Genomic DNA, 13566 nt, shown 5'->3' with positions numbered 1-13566 from the left:
TTTCCCTCCTTTTATTCTTTTAGATGCCAGACTGACATTTTCAAGAGCTGAGGAGATGGATGAATTACAGTCAGCCCCAGCTGATTGGAGGTAAGTATAGGAATGCCTTATTTTTTATTTAATTGTTCCTGATTTTTATTTTTATTTTTTTTAATGCAATAAACTTCCAGGGGAATTGCTACCCCAGGAGGAAATGATTAATTCCTGAAGGGGTCCAGAACTGTGTCTTTTGACACTTGTGTTTTGTTCCATCCTACTGCAGATTTAAGTGAATGGCTTCAGGACTCCTGGGGAGAGGAAGAAGCTGGGCCCACTGGTGCCTGAAGGATGTCCATTATTTAAAATTCCTGATGCTCCTCAGCTTACTCAGAGCCCTGTCTGGAAGGAAAAGAGAGGTTCTTCAGGGATAAAACCGGGGAAAAGGAGCACTTTTTTCCCAGCCTTTTCATGCTTCCTGTATGGCCATCATCTGTGAAAGGTAGGAGGGCCCACATTATTTCACAAAACTTCTCTTTAGAGACAAACTGTGAATCTGCTTCCTCCCAACTTACAGGATAGAACTAAGCAGCAGGTAGATTTAAACTAAGCCTAGTGTTTAGCTCTCCTGCCAAAAGGGCAGGAACAAGTGTGTACAAAATGAGCTGAATTTCCTGTCTTTGATTAGATCGGGCACTCTGAACACTCAGGACAGATCCTGCTTCGTATTTGAAAGGGAAAAGTGTAGTAAATGCCTATGAACTAAGGAAATGTTAGCGTGTAAATCCATCAGCTTGAACTGTGGCAATTTCTGGTTTCAGCAGACGGGGGCAGTGTTGCTCCAGTGAATTGCATCTGCAAAAGAAACGTGGAATGTCTGAAGGAATTTAGGAAAAGACAGAGCAGTTGCCAGCTGCCTTAGTTGATGACAAATACAGGGTTTGATTGGGACCTCTGAAAAGTGGAATCAGTGGTAATTCTTCCTGCTTTAGCAGTGTAATGCTCGATGAGGGAAAGGTTTCTGACGTGACTGCTCCAAATTTATTTTCCTTTATTCTGAAACTATACAAAAGTTCAAATTTATTGTTCTTTGTGGAAAGCACTTTTCTGAGCTGGGTCTCTTTTGGTTGCATCCCATCAAGGAGTATCTCAGCTCTGTCCTGAGAGGAACTCCTGTGTGGATTAAGAGCCCCTGAGGAAGTAGCACAGTATTTGGCAGCCCTGTTTGTGTGATTGATCAAACCTTTTTCCTTAGCTGGCTGTGAGTCTCTGATACATAGGAGCACCTGGATGTGGCCTTTTTAGAGCTGAATTAGCAATATGTGAAATGGATGTAACCCAGGGAGGTGCCTCGGGCTATCCACAGGCTGGTGTGTCCTTACCCAGCCTTACCTAGTCGTGCTGGCTGTGGAGAGGAGGAGGCAGGGCCCCAGGAGAGCTCCCTGAGCCTTAGCCTGTGCCTGGAAGGGCTGTGCAGAGCCTGGAAATGAATCGCTCTTTGTGGAGGCTTGGAGCCAGCGTTTTCACTCTGAAACATTAGGAGTGCAAAACCTCACAAATCTGATTTGAGTCAGGCTAAAGGGTGAGTTCTGGATAATAGCAATCCGTGAGCCTGACCAGGATGTGAGGCTAATGAAAACTCAGCCCCTGGGAGGGAAGCTGAGGGGGAAAAGCTCAGTGAAAGCAAGGATTGAGGAATCATCTGCCATGAAAAATAAAGCAGGGGACCTTTCTCCTGTATTTCCTGAAATCTGGAACACATGGGGCAAATAGAAGGCTCTGGGAGCCTGTAACATCTTCAAGGGAATGGGGTAGCATGTACAAAAGCAAGGATCCTTGGGTTTAGAGTCCCAGCTCCAAAGCTTTTCCTCCACTGTTCGTTAAGGTTTTGTTAACACAAGGCTCTGAGAGCTTGCAAAACCCAAAGGAGAAATAATGCACATCCCAGGCACGGTGAGGTCAAAAGCTGGAGAGCAGAGACACTGTGATGTGTTTCCTCAGCTCTGCCAAGAGGAAGGGCAGTGGGCTCTGCTCTCCTCTCTCCATTGTCCTGTTTGAGATCCAATTAAAAATTAGATAAGGTTTTGCACACCTTCAGTGACACATGCTGTGACACACAATAAGTGATGAGCCAAGTCCCTGAGTCTTCGTGCACATAAGGAAGAGCAGGTGCACCCACATCCATGTGTTCTACATTAATAAAAGTATCCTGAGTTTTTGGTGTCATTTCTTATTCCATTCATTGGGAAAGCATTAGCCCTTTCTGGCAATGTAAATGGGGAAAAGAAATACGTCCTGGGAAGCTGGTATGCTCCATGCAGAGGAAAAGCACTTTATGAGAGCAGAATTATTAGCAGTGCTCCACTGAGCTGATTTGGAACAGGTCCATTGTGTTTTCAGCAACTGGCAGTTGGGATTGTTACAATTCCTTGGCAAGGACAATAGAAAGATGGTGGTTTCCGGGGCCATAATAAAAGGGTGAGCCCCAGCTTTTGCACACTGCATTTTATAATTGCGTGCCTGATGTGCACAATTGGGCAGCACTGCCTTACTTCCCTTAATCCATCTCTCTCTCTCTCTCTCTCTCCCCCCTCACTTCCTCACCCTCCCTCAGAGCAGCAGTAGCTGCTGCAGCTCTGGCAGCTCATCGGGGAGAGCACCGAAAATGAAAAGAGTTCAGCTCTTGCTTTAATGTTTTTCCCAGAGGATTCATTTCACCTGCTTCTCCAGTTTTCCCAGTAGCTTTTTTTTTTCACCCTTTAATCCAATAAGTATGGAATTATTTCACATTTTAAACCCCTCTAAAGGGTTTTAGGAATGGACTTGCTCTCTCCTCCTCCCCCAGCCTTTTTTTTTTTTTTTTTTTTTTTTTGACAAGTCAGAAAATTGTGAAGTAAGCGAACAGAGTAACTGAGAGCTGAGAGGGAGAAGACGCTTCCATTCTTTTAGTGCAGTGGGCTGAGGCAAAAAGGCCATTGTAATGGTAAATCGCATGCAGAAAGGAAAAAAAGACTGATAATCAATCACAAATGAAGCATTCGTTTGGATTTTGGCAATTTACTGGCCAGGGGCTTTTAAATCCATAAACTCTTTTTTCCTCTTTTTTTTTTTTTTTTTTTTTTCCTCTTTTTTTTTGCCTGCATCTTGAAAAGCACAGTTTTGATTTGCTGAAGGCAGGAAAAGAAATCTTTACCAAGATTTTTCTCATGCCCAGAGTACCTGGGACTGGGGAGAGCTGAGTGCTGAAACTAAAATCCTGAGGGAGAAGCAGCGTGGTGAAATGTTGATGGGGCTGTTTTTAACCCATCACCTTGGACTCTGGCTCTGAAGCAGAACTTTCCACCTCAGGCTCTTCTTGTTTCTCGTATTCAAGGATGACTTGTGGTGGGCTTCTGGGGACTTGGATTTCCAGCCTGGTCTCTCTGTGACTGCCCGAGTGGGTTTTGTGTTTGCCTGAGTATGTGATTAGGGCAGCTGAGGATGCTAGACAACATCAACAGCAGCATATCCCCGTCAGAGTGCAGCATCACCCACAAGGGAAGATACATCTACCTGGAGGCGCTGCTGCACGGAGGGGCTCCATGGGGATTCACGCTGAAGGGCGGGCTGGAGCACGGACAGCCATTAATCATCTCAAAGGTACTTTCCTCATTTTCTGTGCCATGCAGGCAAGGCGGGAGCGGTGCCCGACTCGGGGCAAGAGCTGGGGAAGTAACACTGAAATGTTTTAACTCTCCTTGTATTTGGCTTGGGTTTTAAGTGCTGAGCACCTGTTCAAGTCAACAGCTTTGCTCAGGGGCTGCGTATTTGAGAAACACAGGAGAGCCCTCGGCATTGTTCAGCTATCCAAGTGCAGGTTTTGTCCCGCAGGAAGCATCGTGGCTTGCAGAAATCGACTGTATTTTTTCACTGCTGTGAATGGGAGGGAGTGGGGGGCTCTGGTGAAGTGATCTTGTGGCATATCTGAGCATGGTCAGCAATCCATCCCCAGCACTCCTGAGGTAAAACAAAGTGAGTGTTTTCAGTCACACGATGGAATGTTGGCTCATTAGCAGTGTGTGTGTGAAACAGTGCAGGAACTACCTGCACCTGTTTGGTAAATGTATATGTTGTGCTGTGCTAGTGGTTTGCTCACCCTACTAACTAGGTATCTGTGAAGTATGGGGTGCCTTCAAGATTTTTATTATTTAATGACTGGCTATTTTCAATTAGTAGCATGGCTCACAAGGATATTCTGAGGGGGAAAAAATGGGAGAAGGAATTTCTTATTCTCATCAGAATCAGTCTGCTACCCAGGTACCTCAAGATGCAGGTGCTGAAAACCACGAATTTTGAAAAGCATCACCTTAAATCTTTGAATATCTGAAATACGTTTGACCTATGGACCTAAAACTGTTCTGAAAATAAGATAGAGGTCATTCTGAAATTTCATCTCTAGTGGGTCCTAACCACATTTGTCCTGTGCCATCAATCTGCTGCATTCTGTGTTTAGAGTGTGTATGTTGAGCTACCAGTGCACAGAGAGACTTATGTCCAATCTTACTCCCTCCTCCAAACTGGGATGTATGTGGTGAATTCAATGGATCAGAACCAGCAGCAGATAAAAGAAAATGCTGATATTCAGAATCGATGTTGTTCAAATGCTTTGCAATTTTCAAAACCCCTTGCCACTCCCTGAGCAAACACATTCACAGGAATGTCAGTCACTGAAGTAAATTAGTTGTGATTACTATATTTACATGTTGAAAATAAGAAAAAGAGGGGGGCTCCCATTAAGTCCTTTCATCATAAAGGGATTTTAGAAATTTCACACAGTCATCTTTCTTGTAAGACCTTCTTGAAGGCAGTTTGGCATAGCCACAGACAGCAAAAGCAGCCTCACTGAAATGATGTTATAATTTTTATTTTATAAATACTTGGGACTAACACAGTTTGTTCACTGTTTATGGCATAGTTCTGCAGTTGTGAGGAAAGTTTCTTTTTGCTCTGACATTCTTCTGTGATGTAAAAATCACACTCCCCCTTTATTCCCTTTTCTCTTTTTTTTTTTTCTTTTATTTTTTTTTAATTGGGGGCAGGGAGACAGAGAGGATGGGAGATGGCTCTGGCTGCTGAACATTAATTAATCTATGGGATTTGGTTTCCACAACAACCAGGCCCCTTAATGTCAAACATGCCTGGAGTGTGCATAGTGCCACTGGGAGCTGTGTGACTTGTGCCTGCCTTTCCTGAAGCAACACTGCAAAAATGTGCTGGGTTTTATTTTTGGTTGGGTTCTCCCTTTTTTCTCCTTGTAGTCCCTGCTCAGTTAGGGCTATCAGCGTCAGCATTTCAGTGTTTTGCTCATGCATGGGTGATGCAGAGCTGGAGAATGGCTGCTTTCTGCAATTCAGGCAGCTCCTGTTTCCTGGTTTCCAGTTTCAACTGAGAAATTCCTCTGGTGCTTCAATTCACTGTGAGCTCTTCAGAATTAATTGCATATTATTCATTTAGTTAATCCAGTGTTCCTCGCTGAAGTGTGCTCTGAGGTAATGAGGAACTGTGAGGAAATGATGAATTATGTTACAGGTTTAATTCTGTACAAGAGTGCTTGGAGAATCACAGAAAGTTTTAGGTTGAAAGGGATCATTAAAGATGCAGGCATGGGAATGATCCAACAACAGTTCTAAACACTACTACATAAAAATACCATAAAATGTGGATGTCAGTTTTTAATTTCTGATTTTTCATAATTAAGAAGTTTTATTTTCTGTTTTGGTGCCCTGTTCTGTTGGCAAATAATTATGTCGACTTACCTGTCTGTTTGCAGTGACAGACTGGTGCTAAAGGGCCTTAGAGTAATTAAAGTGGACATTTCAGCAAATATCTAAGCTGCTGCCTGTGACAGCTTGCAACATGACTTAAAGTAACACTGATTTATTGCTCTGGAATAGTAGAGAGATAACAGATCTGTGTGAATACAGCAGCCCTTGGAAACTGCTGGGGACCCAGGGTACTGATGTGTCTCAGCTACAGAGCAATGGATGGATGTTCAAAACCAAGAGGAGTGAGTTTACAAAAGGCCCTCGAGCACAAAAACTGGTTCTCACAGCCCTGGGCAGCCCTTGGGAAAGACACCAGTTTCTCCACCAGTAACATGCTAAGAATTTACCCAAAAGGGAGGGAAGCACAGTTGGGAGTGTAAGTGCAAAAAGCAGGGCTGTATTCTCAGCTGGTAGAAGGTGCTGGTTTAGAGAGCCAGCTACCAGAGCTTTAGTATATTTTCAGTGTCTCTTTCTAGTATTGCCTTCCAAATGAGAACAAGTTATTTGGTGCCTTTGGGTCAGATTCCCTTGGCTGTACAGACCTGTTGCTGCTCTCCATGCAGCAGGACAGGCTGATTTGGAGGGGGGAGGTGGCTGAGTGCCCACGTGGGCACAGATGGGCAAACTCCCAGTTAAAACCAGTAGTAAAGCTCTGCTGACTCAGCCACGTTGCTCAGCACAAGGTGCAACCCAGCCTAACTCAGCTCCTCACAAGTGCTGGGTGTGCAGCTAAGGGGAATTTGTGTAGCTAAAGCACACAGACTCTTTATGCTAATGCTGCTGGTTTTATCCCTGTGGAAAGGCAGCCCTGCACTGAAACAGTTTCATGGCAGGTGATTCAAAATTCAGTACCTAAAGGAGCACCAGAATGTCCTTAAGTAGCAGTGGGACAGTGCCCAAAAAGAGGCAAATTAACACCAGTAGATTTTCCCTTTTATATTGACTCTGGTATGAAATGTAGTCAATGACATGTTGTCAAATAATCCTTTGGCAAGAATGTTCTCAAGTTTTTAGTTACTTTCCTTTTTTCAAAACAGGACAGTTGCTTGTTTTGTTTTTGGTGTTTAAACACATTTGTGCTTAAAAAGTAGCTCAGTGTCCTCAATGTGTCACTAAGGCTTCAAAATTAGGGGAAGTCAGATTCCCTGAAGTGACCTCCACTCCTCTGTTTCTAAAACCTTGGATCCTACAGTTAAATTTCTGATTTTTTATTATACCTGTTTAGCAATTTAGAAGTCTGTAATTTTGGCCCGATTTGGGGAGATTTGCTTGAAGTGGAAATTTCATTAAACAAGTGATTTCTTTATCTGGAAATAGAACTTCAATAACAAATGCCAAAGTGATTGCAGGTGATACCAGGTGTTTAATTAAAATCCAATATTCTGTGGCCTCAAAATCATGATAATACGCAGAAGAAAACCCAGATTTCTATTTCCAAATTACTTTTTTGGCTCCCCCTTAGCTGCAAGATCAAAAAATGCAAAAATGAAAGGCCTGACTGTTATAGGCAGTAAAGGCAAACTGGTAACAGAAGGTTTCATTCCCTCTCAATTTTCTCTAAGAATTTTTAACCTAAGGTAATTAATGTTAATCAGTCTCAACCATTTTGGAGCCAGGAGAGGTATTTCTGTGGTGTGTTTCTCCTCTCTACACAAACCTTTGGAACAGCTCTGGCTGTTGTAGGCCTCTGAAATGCCCTTTTATTTTGAGCTCTGTGTTGACAATACTAACAAAGGAGTTGTTTCTCTTGCCTAGGAATTAAAGCATCCAAAGCTTCTCCCTCGGACTGTGGCTGTGTGGGAACACTTTTCACATGCTGTGCTGGAGTTCATGGGTTCCCTTCACTCAAAAGGGCAGGTCGTTTGCAGGGACCTCATGCCAAAAGCATGACACAAACTCTGAGGTTTACCTCTCAGCAGGGATGTAGGAAGCAATAAAAGTTTGATAATAATGGGAATAGTTTGGGACAGAGCCTGAGAAATAATCTGCAATTCTTGTAAGGTGTTTAAACCTTGTCTGGAGCCTGATCCAAGCACTGATGCAATGAACAGCAGTCAGTGCTTGCAGGAGCTGGACCTGGCTGCCTTCACAAGGCTCCCCTGCCTGTGCTACCTCTCTGGTATTTTTGGTTGAGAGAGCTCCTAGAGCACCTAGTGATGTGCAATGAGGATTGTTCACCATTCCTGACAAAACCAAACTCAGAAGGCCATTCTGAACCCAGCTGGTCCACAGGCACTTAGCCCTGTCTCTGATCCAAACACTGGGAATCAGTGTTCTCCCAGTACCAGGAGCTCGTGGCTTTCCCCTCTGGAATGCCCAGAGTGCCCATAAACAAAACAAAATTATCTGATACACTGACAGGCAAAGTTTCTTCCTGTCCCCTGTATCCCTTGGTGTGACAAGGGCACTTTAGGAACTGTTACCCTTTTTGTAGGCTGCAGGCACAAACCCCATGGCCTGTGCTCACGTTAGGGAGGCTTCTCTGAGGCTGGCAGAGTCATGAGACACTTGTTGGCCTGGGCATTAGCACATGGAACTGAGCCAGAGGCACGGTGACATCTTCTGTGATTTTTTAAAAAGTTACTGTAATTTTTACTTTGAAGATTTCCTGTCTGTATGGACTTAATTTTTCTTCTTGCTGTTGAAGAATAGTTTGAGGCCTGTGTTGTTAATGTGTAAATTCTCACCCTTTATCTTCCAGTATTCTGCAAGTGGGCTGGTGAGGGGTGTGTGGCACATCTGGCTCTTGTGGCAGGCAGTGCACCAGGCAGATGTCTGATCCCAAGTATCAAGGGAAGCAGGATGCTGTAATTGTTTGAGGAAGCAGGAGGCAGTTCCTCACCACTCCTGGTTTCTCAGGGCTCATGTTAGGGCCTCTGAGTCTGCTGATGCCAGCACAAGGGACAGGATCCCTACCTTTTCTTAAAGCCAGGGAGCTGCTGCATGAAAAGGCTTCTATTGTCAGCCCCTCCATTAGGCTGGCTGGCATTCTCCAGCACAAAAAGACTTCTGTTCCCTTCCCCAGCCCTGCATGAGCAGCCACAGGCAGACCCAGTGCCTGCCCTGAGCAGGGCCTGGTGGGACTGCTGCTGCTCCAGCAGGGGCAGGGGCAGCTTCCACACTGCTCTGGGGGCACTGCCAGTGCCCTGATCCAGCACAGGGAGCCTGGATACAGGGAATGCTGTGCTTGTCCCAGGCTGTGAATCCCAAAGGGCACAGATGACTCTGTTATGAGCGGGCCTGTGGAAGGAGATGAGGAAAAAAAGGATTTCTCTGTGCTGAGGAGGGGTGGGGATGGCATCTGCCAGGGCTTGGTGTCCAGTTGACCAGTCATGCTTTAGATTTCCTCCTTAGCAGAGGTCAGCCTAAGCTGTGAAGTTTTGGCCTAAATCCACAGAGATAGCTGCTCTGAAAGATCAGGTCTCCACCCCTCATTGCTGCCACAGGAGTTATGGAGTGTAATGTCCTTCAAAGTCACAGAAAAATATAAGAGAAGAAATATTTTCTTCTCAGGACAGAGAGGAATCCTGCTGTGATGAAACATAACATGTAATCTTTAGGGTCAAGAAATGAAGCCTTCATAAATGCTGCCCTGGTTTTAGCTTACATGAAAGATTAGACACAAAAATGCCACATACCCTTGTTCCCTTGGCTGTGGCAGATACAGCTGGAGTTGAGGTTTAAAAACTCATCCTAAAATGAAACCCAGACAATGCACTCTTTAACTCAGTGTTTGTACACAATAGATGTTTGCTTGTGCAAGGGTCCACTACCTTCAACCTTTCCCACAGTTCTTGGGACCTCAAGGCATAGGAAAAAACCCATCATTGACAACAGAGCTGGAGCTGAGCTAATCTCATCTTAAATTTCACTGGTGTTTGTGTTCAGGAGCTTTTGAGGAAGCTCAAAATTGTGAAGCCTGAATCCAGCAAAGGTCCATTGCATGGGAAGTGTTTGACCAGTGACAGGATCCCAGGGAACAGCTGGAGCTGTGTCAGGAGATGTTTGGGAATATTAGGACAAGGTTCTTCACCCAGAGGGTGGTCAGGCACTGAACAGGCTCCCCAGGGCAGTGGCCAGAGCACAACAAGTGCTTGGAAAATGCTCCAGGCACACGGTGAGATTCTTAGAGAGGTCTTGTACAGAGCCAGGAGTTGGACTTGATCCTTAGGAGTCCCTTCCAACTCAGGATATTCTGAACTAGTCACAACTGGGAGGGATATGGGAAAGTGAAAATGAGGTGAACTGTAATTTGCTTTCCAACAAACACTGGTAGTCAAAGGAACAATGTCCAGAGGCCTTGGAAACAGACTGCTAAGGCAGAAAATTTCTGTAACTCATTTGTGTGCTTCCAAAGCCTTGAGTGAACCCACATCCAGTGGCAGCAGAGAGAGCATCCAAAGCAGGGCCAGGAAACCCTGAAAGATGCTGGTACCCATCAGTACCAACTGAATACCCCTGAGAGGTAGAAAAAAACTTCCCAAATATTGCTTGTTTTAAGTAACAGAAAGTTGGGTGTCCACTCACTCACACAGCTGAACTGGAAATAGAGACCCTGTTGTTCCATTTTTAGCCAGCCACTGCCTACATCATAAAAAAAACCCCAACAAAAAAATGATTCCATGTCTCTTGAAACTGAAGTTAGGAAAAGAACAACAGGAGCAGAACAAGAGCAGCTTATCCAGGACACAGCTTGTTAACATCCTAGCTGGTATTCAAGCATAATATTAATTTTTCACACTTGCATTAAAAAATTCCACCAAAAAAAACCCCTCAAACCTCAGTGAAGAATGATTCCTGCTGATAAGAAAATCGCTGTGCTTAAATTCATTAATAGAATAGGCTGTGGGATACATTTCAAAGCACGGGGTGAGAAATAAGCTCCCAAATCCCATTAAGAAATAACAGGATTTATGTGCATTCCTCCCATATATTAACTTTCCCCTCTGGAAACGCCTTGTGCTGAGCTGGTGCCATTTTCCAGGCAGGTGCAGCGTGTTGCAGTTCCCACAGGCTGGGAGCTAATCTGCCCGGCTGAAAGCCATTGCCCATTCTCGGTCAAGAATGGGGATTTTCCGAGCCGCTGGAATGGCAGCTCGGCTGACAAATGCCGTGGCTGGGGGTGTCGTGGCGGGGCTCAGTCACACATTCTGCACCGATGCCGTCAGCAGCCGTGTTTCCAACCCGGCCGGCGGAGATCCTGCAGGTACCGCGCCTCAGCAGCCGCTCCCGGCATCTCCTAAAAGTGACATTTGGCAGCTGGGGAATTGCTCTGTAGCATCAGCACGGGCTGAAAATTTCCCAATACCAATGGAGAGCTACTGAGCCCCTGAGAAGGAGCGTTCACTTTAGCTGTGTGGAAGTTTTTACCTTGGTTTTCTGTTGAGCTTGTGAGCAGGATTTATTTTCTCTGTCATGCTAGTGGCAGCAGGATAAAGGTAAAAGCTACAAGCCCTTTAATGCTGTTTTTGAGTGTAATAAATCTGCTCCCAGGTGGTTGGACTTTATAGTTGTGATACAGTCACGAGATGTAAGTATAAAACCCCAAATGTGGGGATTGGTGAAGAGTGAAGCAGCAGTGAGCAAATACAGCAGGGAGTTTACTACCTTGTACAAGAATGGTGTTGCTTGAGATTTATGCATCATTTGATACTGGATTTTAAGATGTTTGCAATGGCACATAATTGCTGGAAGAGTCGTGCCCTTGGAAACTTGAAGTAGTGCTGGATCCATTATTGCTTTCTTTTTGAATTTTTCTGTAAAAATATGTGTTCTTTAAAGGAATGCTGCATATAGAAAAGTGGATTGGTCCCCAGTGTCAGACCTCATGTTTTCATACACTGATTGATGACCAGTCTTGCCAGTGGACTGAGATAGACCCACATTTCTCAAATACAGTCTCATAGAAACTGGGAAATGAGCTGATGGAATCCAGACCAAAGATCTGGCTGTTTTCCAGGGGCAAATACATGGCAAGACACATTCCTAGTTTCAAGAGAGGAGTTCGAAATGGAGAAAGAAATGTGAAACATTTGGACAGTGAGGGGTGGGGTCGTGGGGGGAATCTTCATTTTCTCAATGGTCCCTCTCCCCTCCCTCCTGCCCTGCTCCATTTGGTGTTTGCTTAAAAGCAGTTGCCAGTGTTTGTTGAATAGTGTCAGCACAGAAGGGATGCAGCCGCTGACCTGACTAAAAGGCAACAGCAAAAGGTTAGCAGAATTAGTCTTGTACTGCAGACTTGTATTAATAGTTGTATTGTGGGGCTGTTGGCACCAACTCTGCAATTAAATAAGTTGTTGGCACTCTTCCCTAGGTTAAATTACTATGGCTGTTCCCCCTGCTTGCAAGTCAATGAATACAACACTTTTGGGGAGGCAAGTTCAAACATTTTTGTTCTTTGGGAATTCTGCACATTTCTGGTCTCAAGCTAAGAGGTTTCTGCTGGCTTTCCAAGCAGACCTCTGTTGTTGTTCTGTCTCTGCAAACAGCCCGTGCAAACTAATGCTGGAATAACCAAGCAGGGAAGGAGGTGGGTGAGGGAAAGACACCACAAAAGACTGATGGAGAAACAAATGCCCTTGGAAGAGGTCCTTGCTTTCTCTCCTGCCCTGATCCACAGATGTTTCTTAGCACTGGGCTATTGTTGGAGAGGATTAGTTTTCCATCACAGCTTCATCAGGGTCAACTTAGCCTTTTTGTTAGGCCAAAAACACAGCCACAGCCACGGCAGGGGAGGGACTCCCTGCTTCTCCTTGCCCATAAGTGTGGAGCAGCTCCTTTCTCCAGCCCAGGCCCTCCTCCTGCTCCTGCTTTAGCCAGCAGCAGTTGGGTTTGGCCCAGGGGGGTCCCCACACTCCTCTGTGCCATTCTGCAGGGGCCACTCTCAGCAATACACCTCCACAGCTGGAAACACTTTGGATTTCCCATTTATGAGAAGTTCCTTCTGCTTTGGGAACAGAAGTTCTTGCACTTCTTTCTGAGTGTGCCTCTAATGTAGCAACACATGCTGACCTGCCAGCAGCACCTGTGTTCTCACCTTTTCACTAAGGGGTGCATCCAAAAATCATTCTCCTCTCCATGTAGTCCAGTCCCTTGGGGTAGCAACCTGAAAACTTCAGGCACAAGAACTTCTGTCTCTCTTTTCCTGTGGCCAGTGTGGAAAGGCAGCAAGACTGTGAGGAGACTTTGCTCTGTACAGTCTGAGCTGAGAAACCACACAGAGAACATCTAAGATTTCTAAGAAGCTGGTGCTATGCAAAAATATATCTGGGCACAGCCTTCATCTGTGCTTTCCTTAAGATTGACTGTTATTTAACCAGGTGTTGGGCATTACTTATGAACTGCAATTGGAGGTTTCCCTGCCCACCAGGAACATGGGATTTTCCTGGTATATATCAATGTTTGATGGAGTTTGATGGAGACTGAGCCATGGATACACCAACAGAAGCTGGAGGTTTGGAGGAAGGTGGAAGGAGAAACAAAACTAAGTGTGCCTTAGTGACTCAGTGTCTCTACATTTGTTATATATCTCATCAGCTGCTGAAACAAAAGGTTCCTGTGCTGGTTGGAGCTGAAGAGAACCAGGGTGAGCATCTGTTGTTCTGCAGGTTTTATTCTTCTCAGGTTGGGATCTTGTCAGCTCTCATTAGCTTAACAGGTCGGGCTGTGCCACCCCTTGGATGGGAGACTTTGCAAGGCAAAGAGAAATGACACAAAGTGCTCAGTCTGTGGTGCTGCTCCTGCTGTGTCAGTGCTGAATCACTGACCCTCAGGGTTTGGGGGGAGA

At 45.1% G+C, this 13566-nt stretch overlaps 1 protein-coding gene across 1 annotated transcript in view; it reads left to right on the top strand.

The window, feature by feature from the left end:
• Nucleotides 1-2558: 2558 nt before the first annotated feature.
• The window catches only part of SHROOM3 (shroom family member 3), a 107164-nt gene continuing 96156 nt past the window's right edge, over nucleotides 2559-13566 (top strand). The window contains exon 1 of the mRNA XM_079305990.1: nucleotides 2559-3615. Coding sequence (XP_079162116.1) covers nucleotides 3457-3615 — 159 coding nt within the window. The 5' untranslated portion in view covers nucleotides 2559-3456. The remainder of the gene's footprint in view (nucleotides 3616-13566) is intronic.

The sequence above is a fragment of the Erithacus rubecula genome, assembly GCF_903797595.1.
Source record: "Erithacus rubecula genome assembly, chromosome: 5".
In the NCBI taxonomy this organism is placed as follows: Eukaryota; Metazoa; Chordata; class Aves; order Passeriformes; family Muscicapidae; genus Erithacus; species Erithacus rubecula.
Note: the sequence above shows the minus strand (reverse complement) of the source record. Positions and strands in the feature narration are given on the sequence as shown.